At 43.2% G+C, this 21,400-nt stretch overlaps 1 protein-coding gene across 6 annotated transcripts in view; it reads left to right on the top strand.

Moving 5' to 3' along the window:
* piezo2 (piezo type mechanosensitive ion channel component 2) overlaps nucleotides 1-21,400 on the top strand; it is a 499,687-nt gene that overhangs the window by 445,177 nt on the left and 33,110 nt on the right. For 2 of the 6 annotated variants that reach the window (XM_033019392.1, XM_033019391.1), the window contains 6 exons: nucleotides 1,435-1,533; nucleotides 2,838-2,925; nucleotides 4,992-5,069; nucleotides 6,705-6,871; nucleotides 8,354-8,553; nucleotides 18,510-18,668. In XM_033019392.1, coding sequence (XP_032875283.1) covers nucleotides 1,435-1,533; nucleotides 2,838-2,925; nucleotides 4,992-5,069; nucleotides 6,705-6,871; nucleotides 8,354-8,553; nucleotides 18,510-18,668 — 791 coding nt within the window. The remainder of the gene's footprint in view (nucleotides 1-1,434; nucleotides 1,534-2,837; nucleotides 2,926-4,991; nucleotides 5,070-6,704; nucleotides 6,872-8,353; nucleotides 8,554-18,509; nucleotides 18,669-21,400) is intronic. The other 4 variants (XM_033019395.1, XM_033019393.1, XM_033019394.1 and 1 more) reach the window with 3 other exon arrangements.

Here is a 21,400-nt window from a genome sequence, read left to right as displayed (position 1 = left end):
GGGCATAGGTTTAAGGTAGGTCATAGAGTCATAGAGAGATACAGTGTGGAAACAGGCCCTTCGGCCCAACTTGCCCACACTGGCCAACAATGTCCCAGTTAAACTAATCCCACCTGCCCACATTTGGTCCCTATCCCTCCAAGCATGTACCTGTCTAACTGTTTCTTAAATGTATGTCAGGAGTTCTAAAGGATATTTGAGTGGAAAGTTTTTTTACAGAGTGTGGTTGATATTTGGAAATGTTAGCGGAGGTGGTGAAATCAGGTATAAGCATTTAACGGTTCTGGCCTGTACTTGCTGGAGTTTAGAAGAATGAGGGGGGACCTAATGGATTGGAAGAAGAATGGATTGAAACTTACCGAAGAGTGAAAGGAATGGATAGAGTGGATGTGGAGAGGATGTTTCCGCTAGTGAGAGAGTCTTGGACCAGAGGGTACAGCCTCAGAATAAAAGGACGTTCCTTTAAGAAGGAGATGAGGAGGAATTTCTTTAAACAGAGCACGGTGAATCTGTGGAATTCATTGCCACAGACGGCAGTGGTGGCCAAGTCCTTGGGTATTTTTAAAGCAGAGATTGACAGGTTCTAGATTAGTAAGGGTGTCAAAGGTTACGGGGAGAAGGCAAGAGAATGGGGTTGAAAAGGAAAGATAGATCAGCCACGATTGAATCGTGGAGTAGACGATGGGCTGAATGGCCTAATTCTGCTTCTTGAACATGAACAATACCTATGTATAGGAGACATTTAGACAAGCGCGTAAATAGAAAATGGATAGAACAATATGGATTTCATGCAGACAGATGGGAAAAGATAGAAGAGTCTAGTATATTCTAATCCAATGCTTACTTTCTTATCTTAAAGTTACCTCAATTGTAGGGAGCAATTGTGACTACTTTTCTGGTTTAGCTACTGATAATTTTTTTAAAATGAAAATCCCTTTCAACTTTTGACATTTCCAGTTTAGACTTTGGACTTTAGAGATATATGGTGTGGAAACAGGCTCCTCAGCCCACTGAATCCACGCTGACCAGTGATCACCCCAGTAGTACACTAGTACTACCTACACACTAGGGACAATTTACTGAATTTCTACTGACAATTTTACCGAAGCCAATTAATTTACAAATCTGTACGTCTTTGGAGTGCGGGAGGAAACCGGAGCACCTGGCGAAAACCCACATGGTCACAGGGAGAATGTACAAACTCCGTACAGACAGCACTGGTAGTCAAGATCGAACCCAGGTCTCTAGTGCTGTAAGGCAGCAACTCTGCCGCAGTGCCGCCCAACTGTGGTTCATTTAAACCACAGACAACTCACCACCCACATAAATGTACAGCCTTCTAATACTAACATGAATTATTTCTCAAGTCTTAAACTAATTATTAGCGCATCCAGCTCTCTACTAACAATTGCTTCACTTTGTCCTTCTCCTTAGAGAGCAGTTCGGAAATTTGCTTCAGCCATGATAGCCTTGCCAAGGTCCATCTTAAAACTGCCAAAAACCATACTTCAGTTGGTAGTCAGAGGTGTCAAGGTATTTCTCAGACATTCCAGGAGTGTGTGAAGTGATTGTGTCTCTATCTGAAATCCGCCATCTCCCTTAATACAGTAAACCCCCACTCGCTGGCAATCCTTTGGTTGTGCAGCTTTTCGAATTATCATTTCTGTTTCTGATTGACTACAGTGGATCGAATCCTCTCTGACGAGAAAACAAAATGTTGGGTGAAAAAGCAGAATTACACCCAATATGCATTCACTTCAGTAGAATTGCCTGAAAACAGCCAAATTACTTTTGTTGTCATGTCCTGGGAGTGCCAGTAAGTGGAAGTGTACTGTTTCCTTCATAAATCAGTACCATTATTACAGCTGGCCCACAGCTCGCATGGTTTACTTGCCTCTCATTAGAATTATTCTAAGATATTGCATAGAGACCCTGGACAGACAAAACGTTGGAGAGAGAGACAATTTAATAAAACAAAATGGACCTGAAGAATTGCATTTTCTCAAAGTTTTACTTATTTCCATCAACGTACAAGACTTTTGGAAAAGCCAAGCAAAACCTCAGTCCAAAATGCAACAATGACCCTGAGTCAGCACTGTAATGTTAAAGACAAATTAAATTCATGGTGTAGGAAACAAAGACCCTTTATCCATTTGTGAGATTTGTTTTGCCAACATTAACAGTAACAAAGATGAGATAAATGAAATATTAAATCCAAATCAAATTTCATGCAATATATTTTGTGGTTAAATGATATTATCTGCTGAATATTGATTGATTTTGTGTGTTTTTTGTTTGGGCTTCTGTGTGACTAGGAAAGTGATAACACACTGGTTTATGTACATTATAACATGCATGCCTTGCACTCATGCTTGCTTTAAACCCGAGTAGTCATCCCAGGCTTCTGTTATGCTCGCTTTGCATGTGTCTGTGCACATTACTGGTAACATGGAACAAAATGTGAAGGAAATACTGTACAGAAGACAACATATGATTTTTGTGTGTCAGCAAAATCATTGTTGGGGCAGAGGCTCACAGCTAATTGCAATTAATGAGTGCCAATTAATTAGTTTTACTAACTACTAACTATGCAAAAAGTGTGAACAAATTTTAACCCATCTTCCAACAGATATCATTACTATTAAGCTCCATAGCTCAATTCAGGAGCCTGATACTTCCAGTGAGCAGCTGAATTTTCCAATAATGTTTTGAACCCCCTGTGGTACCAGTACTTTTATTCCATGTGCGGTCTGAATTTCACGTTGTACAGTTATGCACTGAACTGCAGTCAGCTTTGAATGGTGATTAAGAAATTATGCAAACTCTTCTCTCTGCAGTTCATGTACCAGACTTGGATGAAAGATTCCAAATCGACATTAAAGGGGAAGAAGAAGAAATGGGAATTTGGTAAAAAAGAAATGCGAGGTAATTTTTTGATGCCATCGTTACAAAGTTAACACCTAGCAGCACAGTGAGAAATACAGCTTGTAATCCTGATGGGTTATGTTAATTCCTATTTAATGCCCAACCTCTACCTGAATTTCTTTAGTCAGGGGGTGGTGAATCTGTGGAATTTGTTGCCACAGAAGGCTGTGAATGCCGTCAATTAATATTTTTAAGGCGGAGATTGAAAGATTCTTGATCAGCATGGATGTCAAGGGTTATGGGGAGAAGGCAGGAGAATGGGGTTGAGAGGAAAAAATCCATCAGCCAGTACACTTGATAGCCCAAATGGTGTGATTCAGTTTAGTTCAGTTTTATTTGTCATATGTAGGTTGACACAGGGTCAACGGTACAATGAAATGTGTTTGACAAGACAACGGGTCACCTCAGCAATGATATTACAAGGATAAAAATAAGATAAAATAAGATAAGATAAAAGTGACATTGGTAGGTAAAAGACAATAATAAATAAAATAATCAACATATATGATGTGTTTATGAGTTCAGAAGCCTGATGGCCTGATGGTAAAAACTGTTCTTAAGTCTGGTGGTACGTGCAGCCATGCTCCTGTATCGTCTGCCTGACGGTAACAAGGAGAACAGTCTGCGTGCTGGGTGGCTGTGGTCCTTGATGATGCTGTGTGCCTTCCGCAGGCACCGCCAGTGGAAAATGGCCTGAATAGCCGGGAGACAGTTGCCAATGATGTGCTGCCTCTGTAGTGATTTACGTCTGTAGGCAGAACAGTTCCCGTACCAGACTGTGATGCAGCCCGTCAGCAGACTTTCGATGGTGCATCTGTAGAAGTTTGTGAGAATGCTGGCGTTCATACCAAACTTCCTCAGTCTTCTCAGGAAAAAGAGCCGCTGGTGGCTTTCTTTGTTATTGTGTCCGTGTGTAGTGTCCATGAGAGGTCCTCAGTGATGTGCACACCGAGGATTAATCATAAGAAACCTTAGAGACCTGAATTTGGGGCTGAAGTCTCAAAATGGGGTGTAAGCCATTTAAGACTGAAATTAAGAGAGATTTCTGTGATCAAGGGATGGTGAGTGTTGAATTTTCAATCTAAAAGGCTCTGAAGGCTCAGTCATTAAGTGAGTTAAAAACTGACATTCATAGGTTTATATATAGTGGAGAAAAACCAAGGGACATGGAAGAGGGTGAGAACAGGGTGTTGAGGGAAATTATCAGCCGTGATCATATTGAACAGTGGAGCAAATTGTAAATATTCCTGTGATAACAGGCAGGCTAATTTTAAATAACATAGAATCCCAATTACAATAGATAATGTATTAGAGCAAATTAACATACCTGACGGTTTATTTCTGCTTGTACTGCTTGTTATGCTCGAAGGGCCGAATGGCCTCCTCCTGCACCTATTTTCTGTTTCTATGTCATCTGGAAAGGTGGTCAATTGATGAAGATCAATTTCTTATTTGTTTACAGTATCACAGGTATCACCCTTGGTCCCAGAGCTTTTCTGGATGATCCCATTTGCCGGACCAGCAGAGATTACAGCCTTGAGGAGGGCCGTAGTTCCAGTGCAATGTCGGCGGTAAAAGTCGGCTATGGGAACGGATCTGCCGGCTCTGGCTGGGCCGGTTCCAGTGCCTTGGTCGTAGGGGCCAATTCGACCCGGCGTTTGCCTGGCAAGTCCCTGTGAGGTCAAGATCAGCCACCTCACCTGGCCTGGGTGCCACATTTTCAGGGGGAACTCTGAGGAGAGATTTTGGCTGGATTAAATGGAGGGCCGGACACCCAGTGGCTGAATAATCGGTGGTGAACCTGTATTTCCATTTCCTTGTGGATATCCTCATACTTAACTTCTTTAAATGATATCCATAAGCTTCTTGTATGTGAATGGGATGGGGAATGTAAAGTATTCTTCATGTATTTAACTGGTCATTTATGAAATGTCTACCCTCTAAAACATTATAAGCTTATGTTGATACTCTGAAAAATAAATACTGAGAAACAGATTAAACTCCAGATCCGCAATGCTGGGCGATGTTGAGTTTACTGATGTGATGTTCCTCTTTCTTTTGTTCAGATCACGTTACAATTGAATGTGAGGAGTCGGAAGATTTACCCCCACCAGAAGAAGTGCATAAACATTCTAATGCACCAGGTATGGCAGACCATTGCAAGGGGAAAACATTAGAGTCATAGAATTATAAAACTTGAAAACAACTTGTCCATGCTGAAGTGTCTTCCAGAAGTCCCTTTTGCCTGTGTCTGCCCCACATCCCTCTCCTCAGACTTTAGATTTTAGAGATACAGTGTGGAAGCAGGTCCTTCAGCCCACTGAGTCCGCGCCGACCAGCGATCACCCCATATACGAGCTCTATCCTACACACTACGGACGATTTACAATTTTACCGATGCCAGTCAACCTACAAATCTGTATGTCCTTGGAGTGCAGGAAGAACCCGGAGAAAACCCAAGCAGTCACAGGGGGAATGTACAAGCTCTGTAAACACAGCACCCGTAGTCAGGATTGAACCCAGGCCTTGGCACTGTAAGGCAGCAACTCCACCACTGCACCACCGTGCCGCCCTACAACCTTTCAAACTCTCAACCTTTCCTATTCATTTACCGTTCAAATGTTTTTTTAATTGTATCTGCTTCTGCCACTTCTTCTGGCAGCTCGTTCCACCGTCCACCGTCCACTGTGAAAAACTTGCCTCTTGGGCCCTTTTTAAATCTCTCCCCTCTCAGCTTAAACCTATGCCTTTCCATTTTAGAAAATGGGTGGGAGTGATTTACAGATCCCAAAGTCCAATCTCGCAATTGGATGGAGCATATAGGGCCTGTTTAAACATTACTTTATATACTACATTTATATGCTACATTTATCAGATTATGATGTTATATCTTTGCACTATATGTTGTGCCCTTTATCCTTTATTTGTACACTGTGGCCAGCTTGATTCTATTCATGTACAGCCTTTACTTTGACTGGACTACATGCAAACAAATGCTTTTCACTGTACACGTGACAATAATGAACTAAACTGAAAAAATATATCCCACCGATCTGCTTAATTCCACTCAACAAATATGCCTGCAATTTTTACAAGAATATCAATATTAAAAAGGACTACTCATAAAATGTTTGGGACAGTGACACCCACATCATGAATAATGAATCCATTAGCAGATGATGTTAATTGCGTGAATTATGCTCTCGAAAAAATTGAACAGATCGAGAATCCGTTTAAAGTTAAACACTTTTCCATCTAGAAAGCAGCAGGAGTAGAACTTTTATCCCGTCAAGCTTGTTTCTTTATCATTTGGAAGACTGAGTTCCACTGCAGTGGTGCAGCGGTAGAGTTGCTGCCTTACAGCGCCAGAGGCCCGGGTTCGATCCTGACTGCGGGTGCTGCCTGTACGGAGTTTGTACATTCTCCCTGTGACCATGTGGGTTTTTTACAGGTGCTCTGATTTCCTCCCAAACCCCAAAGACATACAGGTTCGTAGGTTAATTGGCTTTGATAAAAAAAAATAATTGTCCCTAGTGTGTAGGGTAGTGTTAGTGTATGGGGTGATCGCTGGTCGGTGGGGACTCGGTGGGCTGAAGAGCCTGTATCTCCAGATCAAAGTCCATTTACCACCCTTAGTTCAAAGATCTCTCCTATTCTCATCAAGCATAACATTTCCAATAAATGTCAGTGGGTTGAAAATCTTGAGATGGCCCATGCTCTAAAGCCTTGTTTTATAATTGTATATGTATTGAAAACAATTCATTTCTCTCTGTTTCCAGACAATGTTATCAAGAGGGTATTTAACCTGCTGAAGTTCACTTGGGTTCTCTTCCTGGCATTGGCGGACAGTTTTACGAAGTGGCTGAACTCGATCTCCAGGGAATGCATTGATATATCCACTGTGCTGAGGATAGAGAGGTGCATGCTCACGAGAGAAGTGAAAAAGGTATGCAATATTTAACATCACTTTGCATCAAATCCTATTTTGTGTTTGGGTTTCCCATTAGTTAGCGGTGTTGTGGGAGTCATTTACTCTCTACACCCATAGTAATCAGGTCAAACTCAAAATACCTTGTTCGCCATTTTATTCAGGCATAATCAAGAAAGTCAACCAGATACCACTCTTTTTTAATGTCAGGTGATTCCCAGGATATAATAAGCACTGGATGACTTGTGTCCTTTAAGTCATCTTCAATGCAGACTTGCATGTGAACAGGGCTGCACGTTGGGGCAATGGTAGAGCTGCTGCCTCACTGTGCCAGAGTATCAGGTTTGATCTGACTACGCGCACTGTCTGCGCGGAGTTTATACGTCCTCCCTGTAAAACGCGTGGGGTTTCCGCCCACATTCCAAAGATGTGCCAGTTTGTAAGTTAATTGGATTTTTTAAATTGCCCCTAATGTTTAGGATAGGAAAGCGGGTTAACATAGAATGGGTGTACGGGTGAGCAGTGGTCAGCGTGTATTCGGTGGGCCAAAGGGCCTGTTTCCTTAAAAATGACAAGTCATCCAGGGATTATTATATTCTAAACATAATCACAATGGTGCTTTTATTATGCTACAGTACAGTATACCGGCACCTCTAAAATGTTACATTTTAAATTGTCTGTTTTATTACAAAAAGATTACTAAAGTTTAGAAATAAAATGTATTAATTAAATTAGGTCAGACCCTCAGGCAAACTGACGCTTGAGCTGCTGCCTTACAGCGCAAGAGCCGCAGGTTCGACCCTGATTACAGGTGCTGTCTGTGTGGAGTTTGTACGTTCTCCCTGTGACCATGTGGATTTCCACCAGGTACTCCAGGTTCCTCTCACATCCCAAAGACATGCGGACTTGTAGGTTAATAAGCCTTTGTAAATTGCCCCTAGTGTGTAAGCCTCACAATAAAAAGACGTACCTTTAGAAAGATGAGGAGAAATGTCTTTAATCAGAGGGTGGTAAATCTGTGGAATTCAATGCCACAGATGGCTGTGGAGGCCATCATTGAGTAATTTTACGGTGTAGATTGACAGATTCTCAATTAGCACGGGTGTCAGGGGTTATGGGGAGAAGGCAGAAGAATGGGGTTGAGCGGGAAAGATAGATCAGCCATGAGTGAATGGCAGAGGAGACTTGATGGGTCGAATGGCCTAATTCTGCTCCTATAAGTTATGAACTTATGACATAGAAATAGTGTACTGGTGATCGATGATCAGCATGGACTTGATGGGCTGAAGGGCCTGTTTCCCTGCTGCTTCTCTATACTAAACACATTAGATACAAATTGATATAATAAAAATGAACCGAAGATGCTGGTTTATACCAAAGAGGTAACACAGCGGGTCCTGAGTGAGTTACTCCAGCATTTTTTTTGTCTATGTTCACTACAAAGTGATGTTGCACAGTTACTGATGAATCTTGGTTATATATTCCGTCACTCTGCTGCAGGGAAACATTCCGTGCCGAGACAGTATCCAGAATTACTACAAGCACCAGATGAAGTTGAACAGCTCCCGAGAGTCGGGCCTGGATAGAAGCGATGACAGTGCCAGATGTACTGCCTTAATCATCCATGAAGGGAACCGAGAACTCGAAGCTCAGAGAATGAGCAGCACAGACTCAGCAGCTTCCCACGACAGCATGTCCAGGTAGTGCCTTGAGAAAAGTATGTTCTGACCATTCTCCTGCAGGTATCCAGTGGGAATATACTTGAATGTACTTGAATCATTCAACTCCGCCATTTAATCATGGCTGATCTATCTTTCCCTCTCAACCCCATTCTCCTGCCTTCTCCCCATAACCTCTGACACCCGTACTAATCAAGAATCCGTCAATCTGCGCCTTAAAATGACAATGACTCAGCCTCCTCATCCGTCTGTGGCAATGAATTCAATTCTGTCTGTCGCCAATTCTTACAGGAATATCAATGTTGGAGAGTAAAGGTATACGTGGCATGGATACCCAGCTTGAATTTCAGTGTTGTTAATGAAAACCTAAGCCACGGTACCCCTGAGGCAGGTGTGCAATCGCATGGTAACCTTGAGTTGTATGGTGTGTCGTTCCCCCCACCCCCTCATTCTCGGCGGACCCTCACCTAGTCCCCCACCATTCTAGGCAACCCCCCTACCATGTAGCTCTCGTCGGCCCTCCTCACTCTCGACAGTCCCCTCACTCTTCGACAAATGGCAGGACACTTAAAGAGCATTGCTGTACACAAACTCTCAATAGTATTCATACGTTCATAAGTCATAGGAACAGAATTAGTCCATTCGGGCCATCAAGTCTACACCACCATTCAATGAAGGCTGATCTATCTTTCCCTCTCAATCCCATCCTGCCTTCTCCCCATAACATCGGATACCCGTACTTATCAAGAATCTCTCAATCTCCGCCTAAAAAATCATGTGCGGACGTGGCACCGTCGGACAAGAAGCCAAAGAACCGAATGGAAACAACGCCGAAACGCCAATAAACCGAAAGAATACGAAGACGAAATGCCTACTAATCAAAAGGGCGGGACGCCTAAAAGCCAACTAACTGAAAACGTCAAATGCGCTCAACAAGTGCGCTCAAATTGGAATCTCACATCTGCGAGGAAGGGGTGGAATGGATGTAATCACCGGCTAATTTGAGCGCACTTTGAGCGCATTTGTTTGAAGTCGGAGGGGAGGGGGGAATCACCCTTGTGTGGGGGTTGGGGTCCGATAGCCGTGCATCGTGGTCAGTGACTGTGGGACGCTCCCGCCGGTGGAGACGGAGGAGAGAGAGAAGGGGGAGAGAAAGAGCGAAGGGAGAGTGAGGGGGGAGCGAGGAGGGGAAGAGAGAGGAGGAGAGAGAGAAGGGGAGAGAGAGAAGGGAGGGAGAGAGAAGGGAGGGAGAGAGAGGAGGGGAGAGAGGGGAGGGGAAGAGAGAGGAGGGGAAGAGAGAGGAGAGAGAGAGGGGGAGAGAGAGATGGGAGGGAGAGAAGGGGGGAGAGAGAGGGGGAGAGAGAGAAGGGAGAGAGAGGAGGAGAGAAAGAAGAGAGGAGGAGAGAGAAGGGAGAGAGAGAGAAGGGAGAGAGAGTGAGAAGGGAGAGAGAGAGGGGGGAGAGAGAGAAGGGTGAGACGGGAGCGTGGGGGTCCTTTTTCCACACGAGCCATAGGTGACTGGGCAATCTGAACCCAAGCACCAAGTTGAAAGCGACCGAAGGTGCGCATCCCTCGGGACAGCCCCCACTCTCCCACGGCCGCCCTCCGCGGGCTCTGGGTCAGGTGGAGCGGAGGTTTGGGACAATGTTCATCCCTTCACAGTGGTGTGATGGACGCGGGGGTCTGGACCAATCGCTGACAAGTCCTGCCCCCCGGCAACGTCAAGTCCGTTATTGGACTTTTCTGTTGAGCGGCAGTCGGTCCTTTGGCCTGTAGGCGCCGCCGCCTTTCGGGTAGGTGGCGTTTTGACAGACCAGCTATTCAGTAAGTTTGCTTTTAGGCGACGCAGCTTTTCGGTTCGTTGGCTTTTAGGCGTCCCGCCCTTTCGGTTAGTTTGCATTTAGGCGTCCCATCCTTTCGGTTGGTAGGAGTTCCGTCTTCATACTCTTTCGGTTTATTCCCGTTTCTGCCCCGTTTCCATTCAGTTCTTTGGCTTCGACTTCTTTGCTTCTGCTTCTCGTCCGTCGGCGCCACGTCCGGGTACCTTAAAAATATCTATTGACTTGGCTTCCATAGCATTCTGTGGCAAATAATATAGACACAAAGTGCGGAGTAACTCAGCGGGTCAGGCAGCATCTCCAGAGGACAATTAAATGTTTCTCTCCCCACACATGCTGCCGGACCTGCTGAGTTACTCCAACACTTTGCGTCTTTCTTTGGTATCAACCAGCATCTGCAGTTCTTTGTTTCTTCATATTTTTACATGTTCATCTAATCGCAACATTGTCTTTTAAATATGAAAAGAGAAAATGCAATTAAAACTCAGCAGGTCAGACAGCGTGTGTGGGGATAAATAAACCTGTCATTGTCCTCCAGAGATGCTGCGTGACCCACTGAGTCACTCCATTGTGGCATACTAATGTTTCGGGTTGATGGTCTTCCACCATCAGGTATTTGTAAACACAAACAAATCAAATGGAGCACATAATTGTTCCTTCATATCCTTATAGAAAGCGTTTGTATCTGATCGAGGCAGTGGGTTATCGATATTACATCTGTTCATCGGTCATTATGTAGGATCACAAGTTTTGCTCCATTCTCTACACATAGGCTTCAGATTGTTGCTTTTGTTGAACTTGATGCCAGTCACAGGGATCAGTTCCTGCTCGTAAATGGTGCAGCTTGAGATGGGCCCAACATTGGGCCAAAACCTTCAGCCTTACCTGATAAGCTGCAGAAGCAACAGGTGCTCGGCGATCAAAGGGAATGGAAGTTTGAGGCATCGCAGATTGTGCAACATCTGGACATCTCTAAACTTATCTAAACAAAACTAATTAACCCTTTTTCTCAGTCCTCAGATGTAATTGACCTGCTGAGTGCTTCCAGCATTTTATATTTTGCCCAAAGTATTTAGTTTGTTTTATTCTTGTGAATAACCTTAATTATTTTAGTTTAGTTTTGTTTCGTTTAGTTTAGAGATGCGGTGATTAGTGATGTGCCTCAGGGTTTGTTGCTGGGCCTGATACTGTTTGTCATCTATATCAATGATTTGGATGAGAACATACACGGCAAGATTAGCAAGTTTGCTGATGATGCGAAAGTGGGCGGTATTCCAGATAGTGAAGATGGTTGTGAAAAATTGCAGCATGATCTGGATCGATTGGCCAGGTGGGCTTTGGAATGGTTGATGGAATTTAATACATAGAAATGTTTGGTGTTGCAATTTGGGAAGTCTAACATGGGCAGGATTTACACAGTGAATGGTAGGGCTCTGGGTGGTGTTGTAGAGCAGAGGGATCTACGAGTGCACGTGCATGATTCGTTGAACGTGGAGTCAAGGTAGATAGGGTGGTCAAAAAGGCATTTGGCACATTGGCCTTCATCGGTCAGAGTATTGAGTATAGAAGTTGGGAGGTCATGTTGCAGTTGTATAAGATGTTGGTGAGGCCGCATTTAGAGTATTGTGTTCAGTTCTGGGCACCATGTTATAGAAAAGATGCTGACAAGCTGGAAAGGGTACAGAGAAGATTTACAAGGATGTTGCCAGGGCTAGAGGGTCTGAGTTATAGGGAGAGGTTGAGTAGGCTGGGACTCTATTCAGATTCAGATTCAGATTCAATTTTAATTGTCATTGTCAGTGTACAGTACAGAGACAACGAAATGCATTTAGCATCTCCCTGGAAGAGCGACATAACAAATGATTTGAATAAATAATAATAAGTGTCCGGGGGGGGGGAGGTGGGGGGGGGGGGGTGATTGGCAGTCACCGAGGTACGTTGTTGAGTAAAATTCCTTGAAGTACAGGAGGATGAGGGGTGATCTTATTGAGGTGTATTAAATCATGAGAAGAATAGATCAGGTAGATGCACAGTCTTTTGCCCAGAGTAGGTGAACCAAGGATCAGAGGACATAGGGTTAATGTGGAGGGGAAAAGATTTAATAGGAATATAAGGGGTAACCTTTTCACACAAAGGGTGGTGGTTGTATGGAACAAGTTGCCAGAGGAGGTAGTTGAGGCAGGTATTATCCCAACATTTAAGAAACAGTTAGACAGGTACACGGATAAGACAGGTTTGGCGGGATATGGGCCAAACGCAGGCAGGTGGGACTAGTGTAGCTGGGACAAGTGTGGGCAAGTTGGGCCAAAGGGCCTGTTTCCACACTGTATCACTCGATGACTCTATAACAGTGCGGAAACAGGCCCTTCGGCCCACCGAGTCCGTGTATGCAACAAGTCACCGGAAAGACTATACATAATTACAATCTAGCCATCCACAGTGTACAAATACATAATAAAGGGAATAATGTGAATAATGTTTAGTGCAAGATTAAGTCCAGTAAGAGATACTACAGCATGGAAACAGGCCCTTTGACCCTCTGAGTCCATGCCAATCAGCGATCACCCCGTACACTAGCACACTAGTAAGGGATGTACACTAGCACACCCCAGCACTATCCTACACGCAAGTGATAATTTACAATTTACAGAAGCCAATTAACCTACGAACCTGTACATCTTTTTAGTGTGGGAAGAAACCAGAGCACCCGGAGAAAACCCACGTAATCACAGGTAGAACGTACAAACTCCATGCAGATAGCACCCCAATTCAGGATTGAACCCGGGTCGCTGGTGCTGTGAGATAGCAACTCTACCCCTGTGCCACTGTGCCACCCAAATTACCTGGAAACTTTGAAAACCTTCACCAAGTAACCTACGATTCATAACTTAAAAATTAACCTGTTTTTCTACAGGACAATTAATTAGATTAAAGCAAGGTTTCTTTGACCATTGTATGACTTTGAAATTGTTCACGGAGATGGCTGCAGGGACAGCTGGCCACTAGAGCACAAAAACTTCACCCAACCACCGCCTCCCCGCCCCTCCACAATGATCCCAGAGTTTCAGTATCCTCCAGCCTACCTGGGATGCCATTGCAGGTATGTTGGATGTGAAGAAATGCTTTCTGTGTTGGAAAACATGCCATATATTGTTGCAGATAATAAGACCATAAAATATAGAATTAGAATTAGGCCATCAGCCCTAATTCAACCCATTACCATAGATTAATTTAAATAATTATGTTAGATGCCTGGATTAGAGAGGTTGGACAGACTTGGATTGTTACACAGAGGGCACTGAGTGCCTGGATACGCTGCCGGGGGCGGTGGTTGAAGCAGATATGATGGTGTTATTTAAGAGACTTGTTGATAGCCCGATGGACATGCAGGGGATGGAGGAATGTGGATCATGTGCAGGCAGATAAGAGTTGGTCTTGGCATATGTTCAGCACAGATATTCTGGACTGAAGGTCCTGTTCTTGTGTTCCACTGTACTGTGTTCTATTTAACCTAACTATGTTGTTTATTTACTTGCATAGGATATTTTCTCAGGTTGAAAATCCCAGTCCTTTAAGTCTTGTCAAAACCTTGTGCTCTGGTCCCAGTGGGGAAATGTTTTACTTATTCCTTGTAGCCTGGTCACAGAGTGAAGAGACTGAAGAGCCATCCAGTTTGCTCATGCGTTCTTCTGACTCGCATTCTTCTGTTTCAACTTAGTTAAGTTTAGTTTAGTTTCGATATACGGCGCAGAAACAGGCCTTTCAGCCCACCGGATCCGCACCGACCATTGGTACATACACTAGGAGGCAATTTACAATCTTTAGCAAAGCCATTAACCTACAAACCTGTATGTCTTTGGAGTTTGGGAGGAAGCCGGAGCACACAGGGAAAACCCACACGGTCGCAGGGAGAACATACAAATTCCGTACAGACAGCTCCCGTGGTCAGGTTCAAACCCGGGTATCTGCCGCTGTGCCACCGCGCCACCCACTGTTTCCTATTGACTTTGTTGATGTGTTGACAGCTCTTTTTACCAGCAACTGGGTCATTTTCAACTTTAATCCTTAGATCTTTCAGCACTATTCATAATAAATCAAGTTATCCATCTATCGTCTTTATGGCAGTCCTTTCCTCTGGTGTGCATCCAATTCCATCTGTCATTCTTGTTTTACAGAATTTAAATTGGGGTGATGGTTCTGTAAGTTATCTCAATCTCTCATGTCTTTTTTAAAGGCCAGCTGAGTATGTTTTAACAGCCGACCAGTTTTAAAGACCAGCATGAGACCGACTGTGATTGCCTAGTGTTAATGATTTCCCATCATGACTGGTGCTACATCAACTCAATGGTTGGTTGTAAGCCTATTCTGCTCATGCTTGCTTTTATTGGAAAGAGAACATTGTGACTAGAGCATCTTTCATGAACCAATAGGGTATAATATTTTCAACTCTTTAGCCTAGAAGTTAGGAATGTGAGAAGTCCAACCAAATCTTTACTCCTGGCTGATGAATGTCTTAATCCACCTTGGTTCTGTAACCCTTAAGATCCTTCCTTGACAAATGAAATGGAAAACTTTATTGTCACGTGTGATAATTCACAATGAAATTCTTTGCTTGTAAATCCAAGGTATGAAAATAGTCGCCACCTACTGCACTGACAAAGTTACAAAGTATGCATGCTTCTCCTTTGTCCCCCCCCCCCCCCCCCCCCCCCCCCTTTCCCCACCCCCCTCCCTCATTGTTGAAATGTTGAAACATAGAAACATAGAAAATAGGTGCAGGAGTAGTAGGCTGTGGGCCGAGGAGCTTTATTCTGCAGTTTTGTGACCCAAGTCACCAAACTACATGAAATTTTCACATATTGTGTAAAAATAATTATATAAATCACCCCTGAAACTCGATATGAAGAAGACTTGCACATTTTTATTAAATTAGAGAAAAACCGGAAAAATGTCGGGAATTTTTTAGTCCAATCAAAGCACATTTAACATTGAGTTGTCTGCCAGTTGGCCAATCACACGCTTTGTTTCAGGCTAGCACACAAAATGGCTGAGGGGGCTTCACAGGTGCCTGTTTTACTGGAGATTCCGATGTGTTGTTCTGTGGAATAAATGTCGTGGAAACTTGCAGCAGGTAATTGTATTTAGTGGGAAAAGCATTAAAAAGGCTGAAGAAAGTGCTGCGAAGTGGATTAAAGTGCAAGAAAGCCTTCAAAGTCCCTGCTGATGTGCTGGAACACAAAGAAGGCCCCCGTGAATCAACTCTAACTGAAAGGTAAGACTAAAGTCTGAATTTATGAAAATCTATCTGTATGGACTTTAATTAATTTAATTGCACCATTTTATAATGTGAATAAATTCATTCATTCATTCCTTATTCATTCATTCACTCACTCACTTACTCATTCATTCATTCATTCATTCATTCATGAAATTGAGGGCCTAAACTATAACACAGTCAATTAAACATTGTCACTAATGCCAGCGTGTTGTAGAGTAATAAGTCTTTAACAGCTAATCTCGGAGCTGCCTACGAAAACTTACCGGGAAAAAGTGCTCCGATCGCGGGGCCTAGGTACTCGCGGTAAAGAGCGATCGATATCCCTCCGTTTTTCTCCCGTTATCGGGGTCTGAAAATGACCGCTACAGACGGCACTATGTACAGCCTCCCCCCCCCCCCCCGCCCATGGAGATGATCCGTGGCTCCGCGATCGCGAATCGGCCGCTTATTAATTGAGACCGCGGCTTCACTTTACCGCGAGTACCTAGGCCCCGCGGTCGGAGCACTTTTTCCCGGTAAGTTTTCGCAGGCAGCTCCGAGATTAGTTGTTAAAGACTTATTACTCTACAACACGCTGGCATTAGTGAAAATGTTTAATTGACTGTGTTATAGTTTAGGCCCTCAATTTCATGAATGAATGAATGAATGAATGAGTAAGTGAGTGAGTGAGTGAGTGAATGAATTAATAAGGAATGAATGAATGAATGAATTTATTCACATTATAAAATGGTGCAATTAAATTAATTAAAGTCCATACAGATAGATTTTCATAAATTCAGACTTTAGTCTTACCTTTCAGTTAGTTGATTCACGGGGGCCTTCTTTGTGTTCCAGCACATCAGCAGGGACTTTGAAGGCTTTCTTGCACTTTAATCCACTTCGCAGCACTTTCTTCAGCCTTTTTAATGCTTTTCCCACTAAATACAATTACCTGCTGCAAGTTTCCACGACATTTATTCCACAGAACAACAAATCGGAATCTCCAGTAAAACAGGCATCTGTGAAGCCCCCTCAGCCATTTTGTGTGCTAGCCTGAACCAAAGCGCGTGATTGGCCAACTGGCAAACAACTCAGTGTTAAATGTGCTTTGATTGGACTAAAAAATTCCCGACATTTTACTGTTTTTTCTCTAATTTAATAAAAATGTGCAAGTCTTCTTCATATCGAGTTTCAGGGGTGATTTATATTTTAAAAATTACACAATATGTGAAAATTTCATGTAGTTTGGTGACTTGAGTCACGAAATCCTATTTCTAGACACATTTTTGATGCTCGGCCCACAGCCTATAGGCCATTCGGCCCTCCGAGCCTGCACCGCCATTCAATATGATCATGGCTGATCATCCAACTCAGTATCCTGTACCTGCCTTCTCTCCATACCCCCTGATCCCTTTAGCCACAAGGGACACATCTAACTCCCTCTTAAATATAGCCAATGAACTGGCCTCAACTACCTTCTGTGGCAGAGAATTCCAGAGATTCACCACTCTCTGTGTGAAAAATGTTTTTCTCATCTCGGTCCTAAAAGATTTCCCCCTTATCCTTAAACTGTGACCCCTTGTTCTGGACTTCCCCAACATCGGGAACAATCTTCCTGCATCTAGCCTGTCCAACCCCTTAAGAATTTTGTAAGTTTCTATAAGATCCCCACTCAATCTTCTAAATTCTAGCGAGTACAAGCCGAGGTTATCCAGTCTTTCTTCATATGAACTGACCTCATCTCCACAATATTTTGGATTGCCATGGGGAGGGATCATGTTTTTCACAACCCTTTGTGGTAAGAAGTGTTTCCTTTCATAAGGCCCGACAGGTCAATATATAATTTAAGGCTCTCACTCGTTGCTCTAAAAACAACAAGCAGAACAAAGTGATTTCTCCATTTCTATTCTGTCAACATTTAGTTTAGTTTAGTTCAGAGATACAGCATGGAAACAGGCCCTTCAGCCCACCGAGCCTGCGCTGACCAACACATTAGATCTATCCAACAGCCTAGGGACAATCTACAGAAGCAAATTAACCTACAAACCAGTACATCTTTGGAATGAGATACAATTTTTTTTTAAATAACTGTTCATTATCTGCTGTGGTTTTTCTCATCTCTCAAGAAAGAGTGTTTTTTTTAATTTATTTCTATATGTTCTCAGTTTTATCTTTCCGGATTTTGGAACATGCTTGGGTAACACTGATCAGTGAAAATCTATTGGTTCTCTTTTCTTCACCACTGACACTGTGGTGGTTCTTTGATGTGGGAGTACCCCAGTCTCTGAAACATATACTTTTGATTTGACTGTCTGACTGACAGAAGTTTTGAATACACTGACTACTAAATGCCAGTTATACACAAAAAGCTAGAGTAACTCAGCAGGTCAGTCAACATTCTGAAGAAATCTGAAAAAGGGTCTCTACCCAAAACGTCACCTATTCCTTTTCTCCAAAGATGCTGCCTGACCCGCTGAGTTACTCCAGCTTTTTGTGTCCATCTTCGGCTTAAACCAGCATCTGCAGTTCCTTCCTACATACTAAATACCAGCTACAGTGTTTTCATCCCTTGGCTGTGTGTGTTAAACCCATGTTTGAATTACTACGGTCCATCCGATCAGTGACAATATGACAAAATAGACAAGTCTCTTTTTGCTTTTTTTAACTGGCACGATACTCACTTTGTCCTTGTGTGTATTTTTTTCCTGTCAAACTGTCACCGAGAAGAACGCAGCCCCCAGGGACAGTGCACACCCACAGAACCTCAGCGATTTTGTACCCTTTTCTAAACATAAAAGACATTCATCTGTGCATGTGGCTGTTTTGTGCACTTTTGTCTAATTGCTGTGTTTCTATGTCATTTTGATGTTTTGTACTGATAGCTGCTACACTGAAGCTACCATGCTGTATTCACGGCAGTCAACTCTAGATGACATAGATGATATCCCTAAAACAAGTGAACGTGCTCGGCCTAGACTTCGTAAAATGTACAGCCTTGATATGTCCTCTTCATCGGTTGAAAGTGGCAGTATAGTGTCAAGGTGCCTTATTCATGCATGCTTAATATTAATAATATATATACGATATGTTTGCATAGTATGCGCTGGCATGATCATACTTTTAAACATGATTCCACCTTGCACAATGTAACTGCACCGCTATTTAATCCTGGATGCTATCAATTTAATGAGAAGACGTTTAATTAATTAATCTGAATGAATCCCTATACCCACCGAGGAAAAAGTTACCCCTTACACTCCTATTAAATCTTTCCCCTCTCACCTTTAAACTATGCCCTCTGGTTCTTAAGGGTCCGTCCCACTTGGGCGTCATTTGCGCGTCACTGCCTATGTCACCACACACCATGCGCGCAAAGATTTTGTGAATCCCAAAATTCTGGGGTGTCGCGCGCGACCACGCGCCACTGCCTACGTCACCACGCACCATGCGCGCGTAATGCACGTCATGCGTGCATCACATGCGCATCACAATGCGCGCGTCTTGCGTCGTGACGCGTAAATAATGTCGCGTAAATGACGCCCTAGTGGGACTGGCCCTTTAGAGTCATAGAGTCATACAGCATGGAAACAGGCCCTTTGGCCCAACTTGCCCATGCCGACCAACATGTCCCATCTACACTAGTGCCACCTGTCTGCGTTTTGTTCATATCCCTCTAAACCTGTTGTATCCATGCTAAACTTTGCTAACTCCATGCTGCCTAAACATTGCAATAGTCCCTGCCTCGTGTACCTCCTCTGGCAGCTTTTGATACCCCTAACCTAGGTAAGACTGTGCATTCACCCTATCTATTTCACTCACAATTTTATAACTCTGAGAGCCATATCATTAATCTGACCTGTACAGTTTCTTTCCATTGTGCTATTTAATGTAGAAACTACACCAGAATTGGTCAGATTTATGTATCGAACATCTCAGCATGGAAACAACAAAACTGTTCTAATCAATTCTAATTCCCCCTTCCCACCATGAGCCTGTATTCCACTAGTCCTTTCTGCCTTGAATATACATCATCCCCTCCTAACCACATTAATATTATTCCCTGCTAGTGATGAATACAGAATATTTTTCAGAACACTTGAAACAAGGATATCTTGATTAACAACAAAAAAAAGACACAGAGTGCTGGAGTAACAGTGGGTCAGGTAGCATCCCTGGAGAACATGGATAGGTGATGTATCGAGTTTGGAACCTTCTTTAGATTCAACCTCATACATCATACATCCATGTTCTCCAAGGAGGCTGCCTGACTCACTGAGTTACTCCACCAGATTGCGCTTTTTTTTTGTAAACCAGCATCTGCAGTTCCTTATTGCGATACCTTGATTATCATATTGTTGGTTCTTAAATTAAGTGTTGTTTAGATTTCATAAGTTCATTACTTCATACCATATACCATATAACAATTACAGCACGGAAACAGGCCATCTCGGCCCTACAAGTCCATGCCGAACAACTTTTTTCCCTTAGTCCCACCTGCCTGCACTCATACCATAACCCTCCATTCACTTCTCATCCATATGCCTATCCAATTTATTTTTAAATGATACCAACGAACCTGCCTCCACCACTTCCACTGGAAGCTCATTCCACACCGCTACCACTCTCTGAGTAAAGAAGTTCCCCCTCATGTTACCCCTAAACTTCTGTCCCTTAATTCTGAAGTCATGTCCTTTTGTTTGAATCTTCCCTATTCTCAAAGGGAAAAGCTTGTCCACATCAACTCTGTCTATCCCTCTCATCATTTTAAAGACCTCTATCAAGTCCCCCCTTAACCTTCTGCGCTCCAGAGAATAAAGACCTAACTTATTCAACCTTTCTCTGTAACTTAGTTGTTGAAACCCAGGCAACATTCTAGTAAATCTCCTCTGTACTCTCTCTATTTTGTTGACATCCTTCCTATAATTGGGCGACCAAAATTGTACACCATACTCCAGATTTGGTCTCACCAATGCCTTGTACAATTTTAACATTACATCTCAGCTTCTATACTCAATGCTCTGCTTTATAAAGGCTAGCATACCAAAAGCTTTCTTTACCACCCTATCTATATGAGATTCCACCTTCAAGAAACTATGCACGGTTACTCCCAGATCCCTCTGTTCAACTGTATTCTTCAATTCCCTACCATTTACCATGTACGTCCTATTTTGATTTGTCCTGCCAAGGTGTAGCACCTCACATTTATCAGCATTAAACTCCATCTGCCATCTTTCAGCCCATTCTTCCAAATGGCCTAAATCACTCTGTAGACTTTGGAAATCCTCTTCATTATCCACAACACCCCCTATCTTGGTATCATCTGCATACTTACTAATCCAATTTACCACACCTTCATCCAGATCATTGATGTACATGACAAACAACAAAGGACCCAACACAGATCCCTGAGGCACCCCACTAGTCACCTGCCTCCAACCCGACAAACAGCCATCCACCATTACCCTCTGGCTTCTCCCATTCAACCACTGTTGAATCCATCTTGCTACTCCTGCATTTATACCCAACAGTTGAACCTTCTCAACCAACCTTCCATGAGGAACCTTGTCAAAGGCCTTACTAAAGTCCATATAGACAGCATCCACTGCTTTACCCTCGTCAATTTCTCTAGTAACCTCTTCAAAAAATGCAAGAAGATTAGTCAAACATGACCTTCCAGGCACAAATCCATGTTGACTGTTCCTAATCAGACCCTGTTTATCCAGATGCTTATATATATTATCTCTAAGTATCTTTTCCATTAATTTGCCCACCA

Source organism: Amblyraja radiata, chromosome 4 (assembly GCF_010909765.2).
Source record: "Amblyraja radiata isolate CabotCenter1 chromosome 4, sAmbRad1.1.pri, whole genome shotgun sequence".
NCBI classification, from domain to species: domain Eukaryota; kingdom Metazoa; phylum Chordata; class Chondrichthyes; order Rajiformes; family Rajidae; genus Amblyraja; species Amblyraja radiata.
This window is presented reverse-complemented; position numbering and strand designations above follow the sequence as displayed.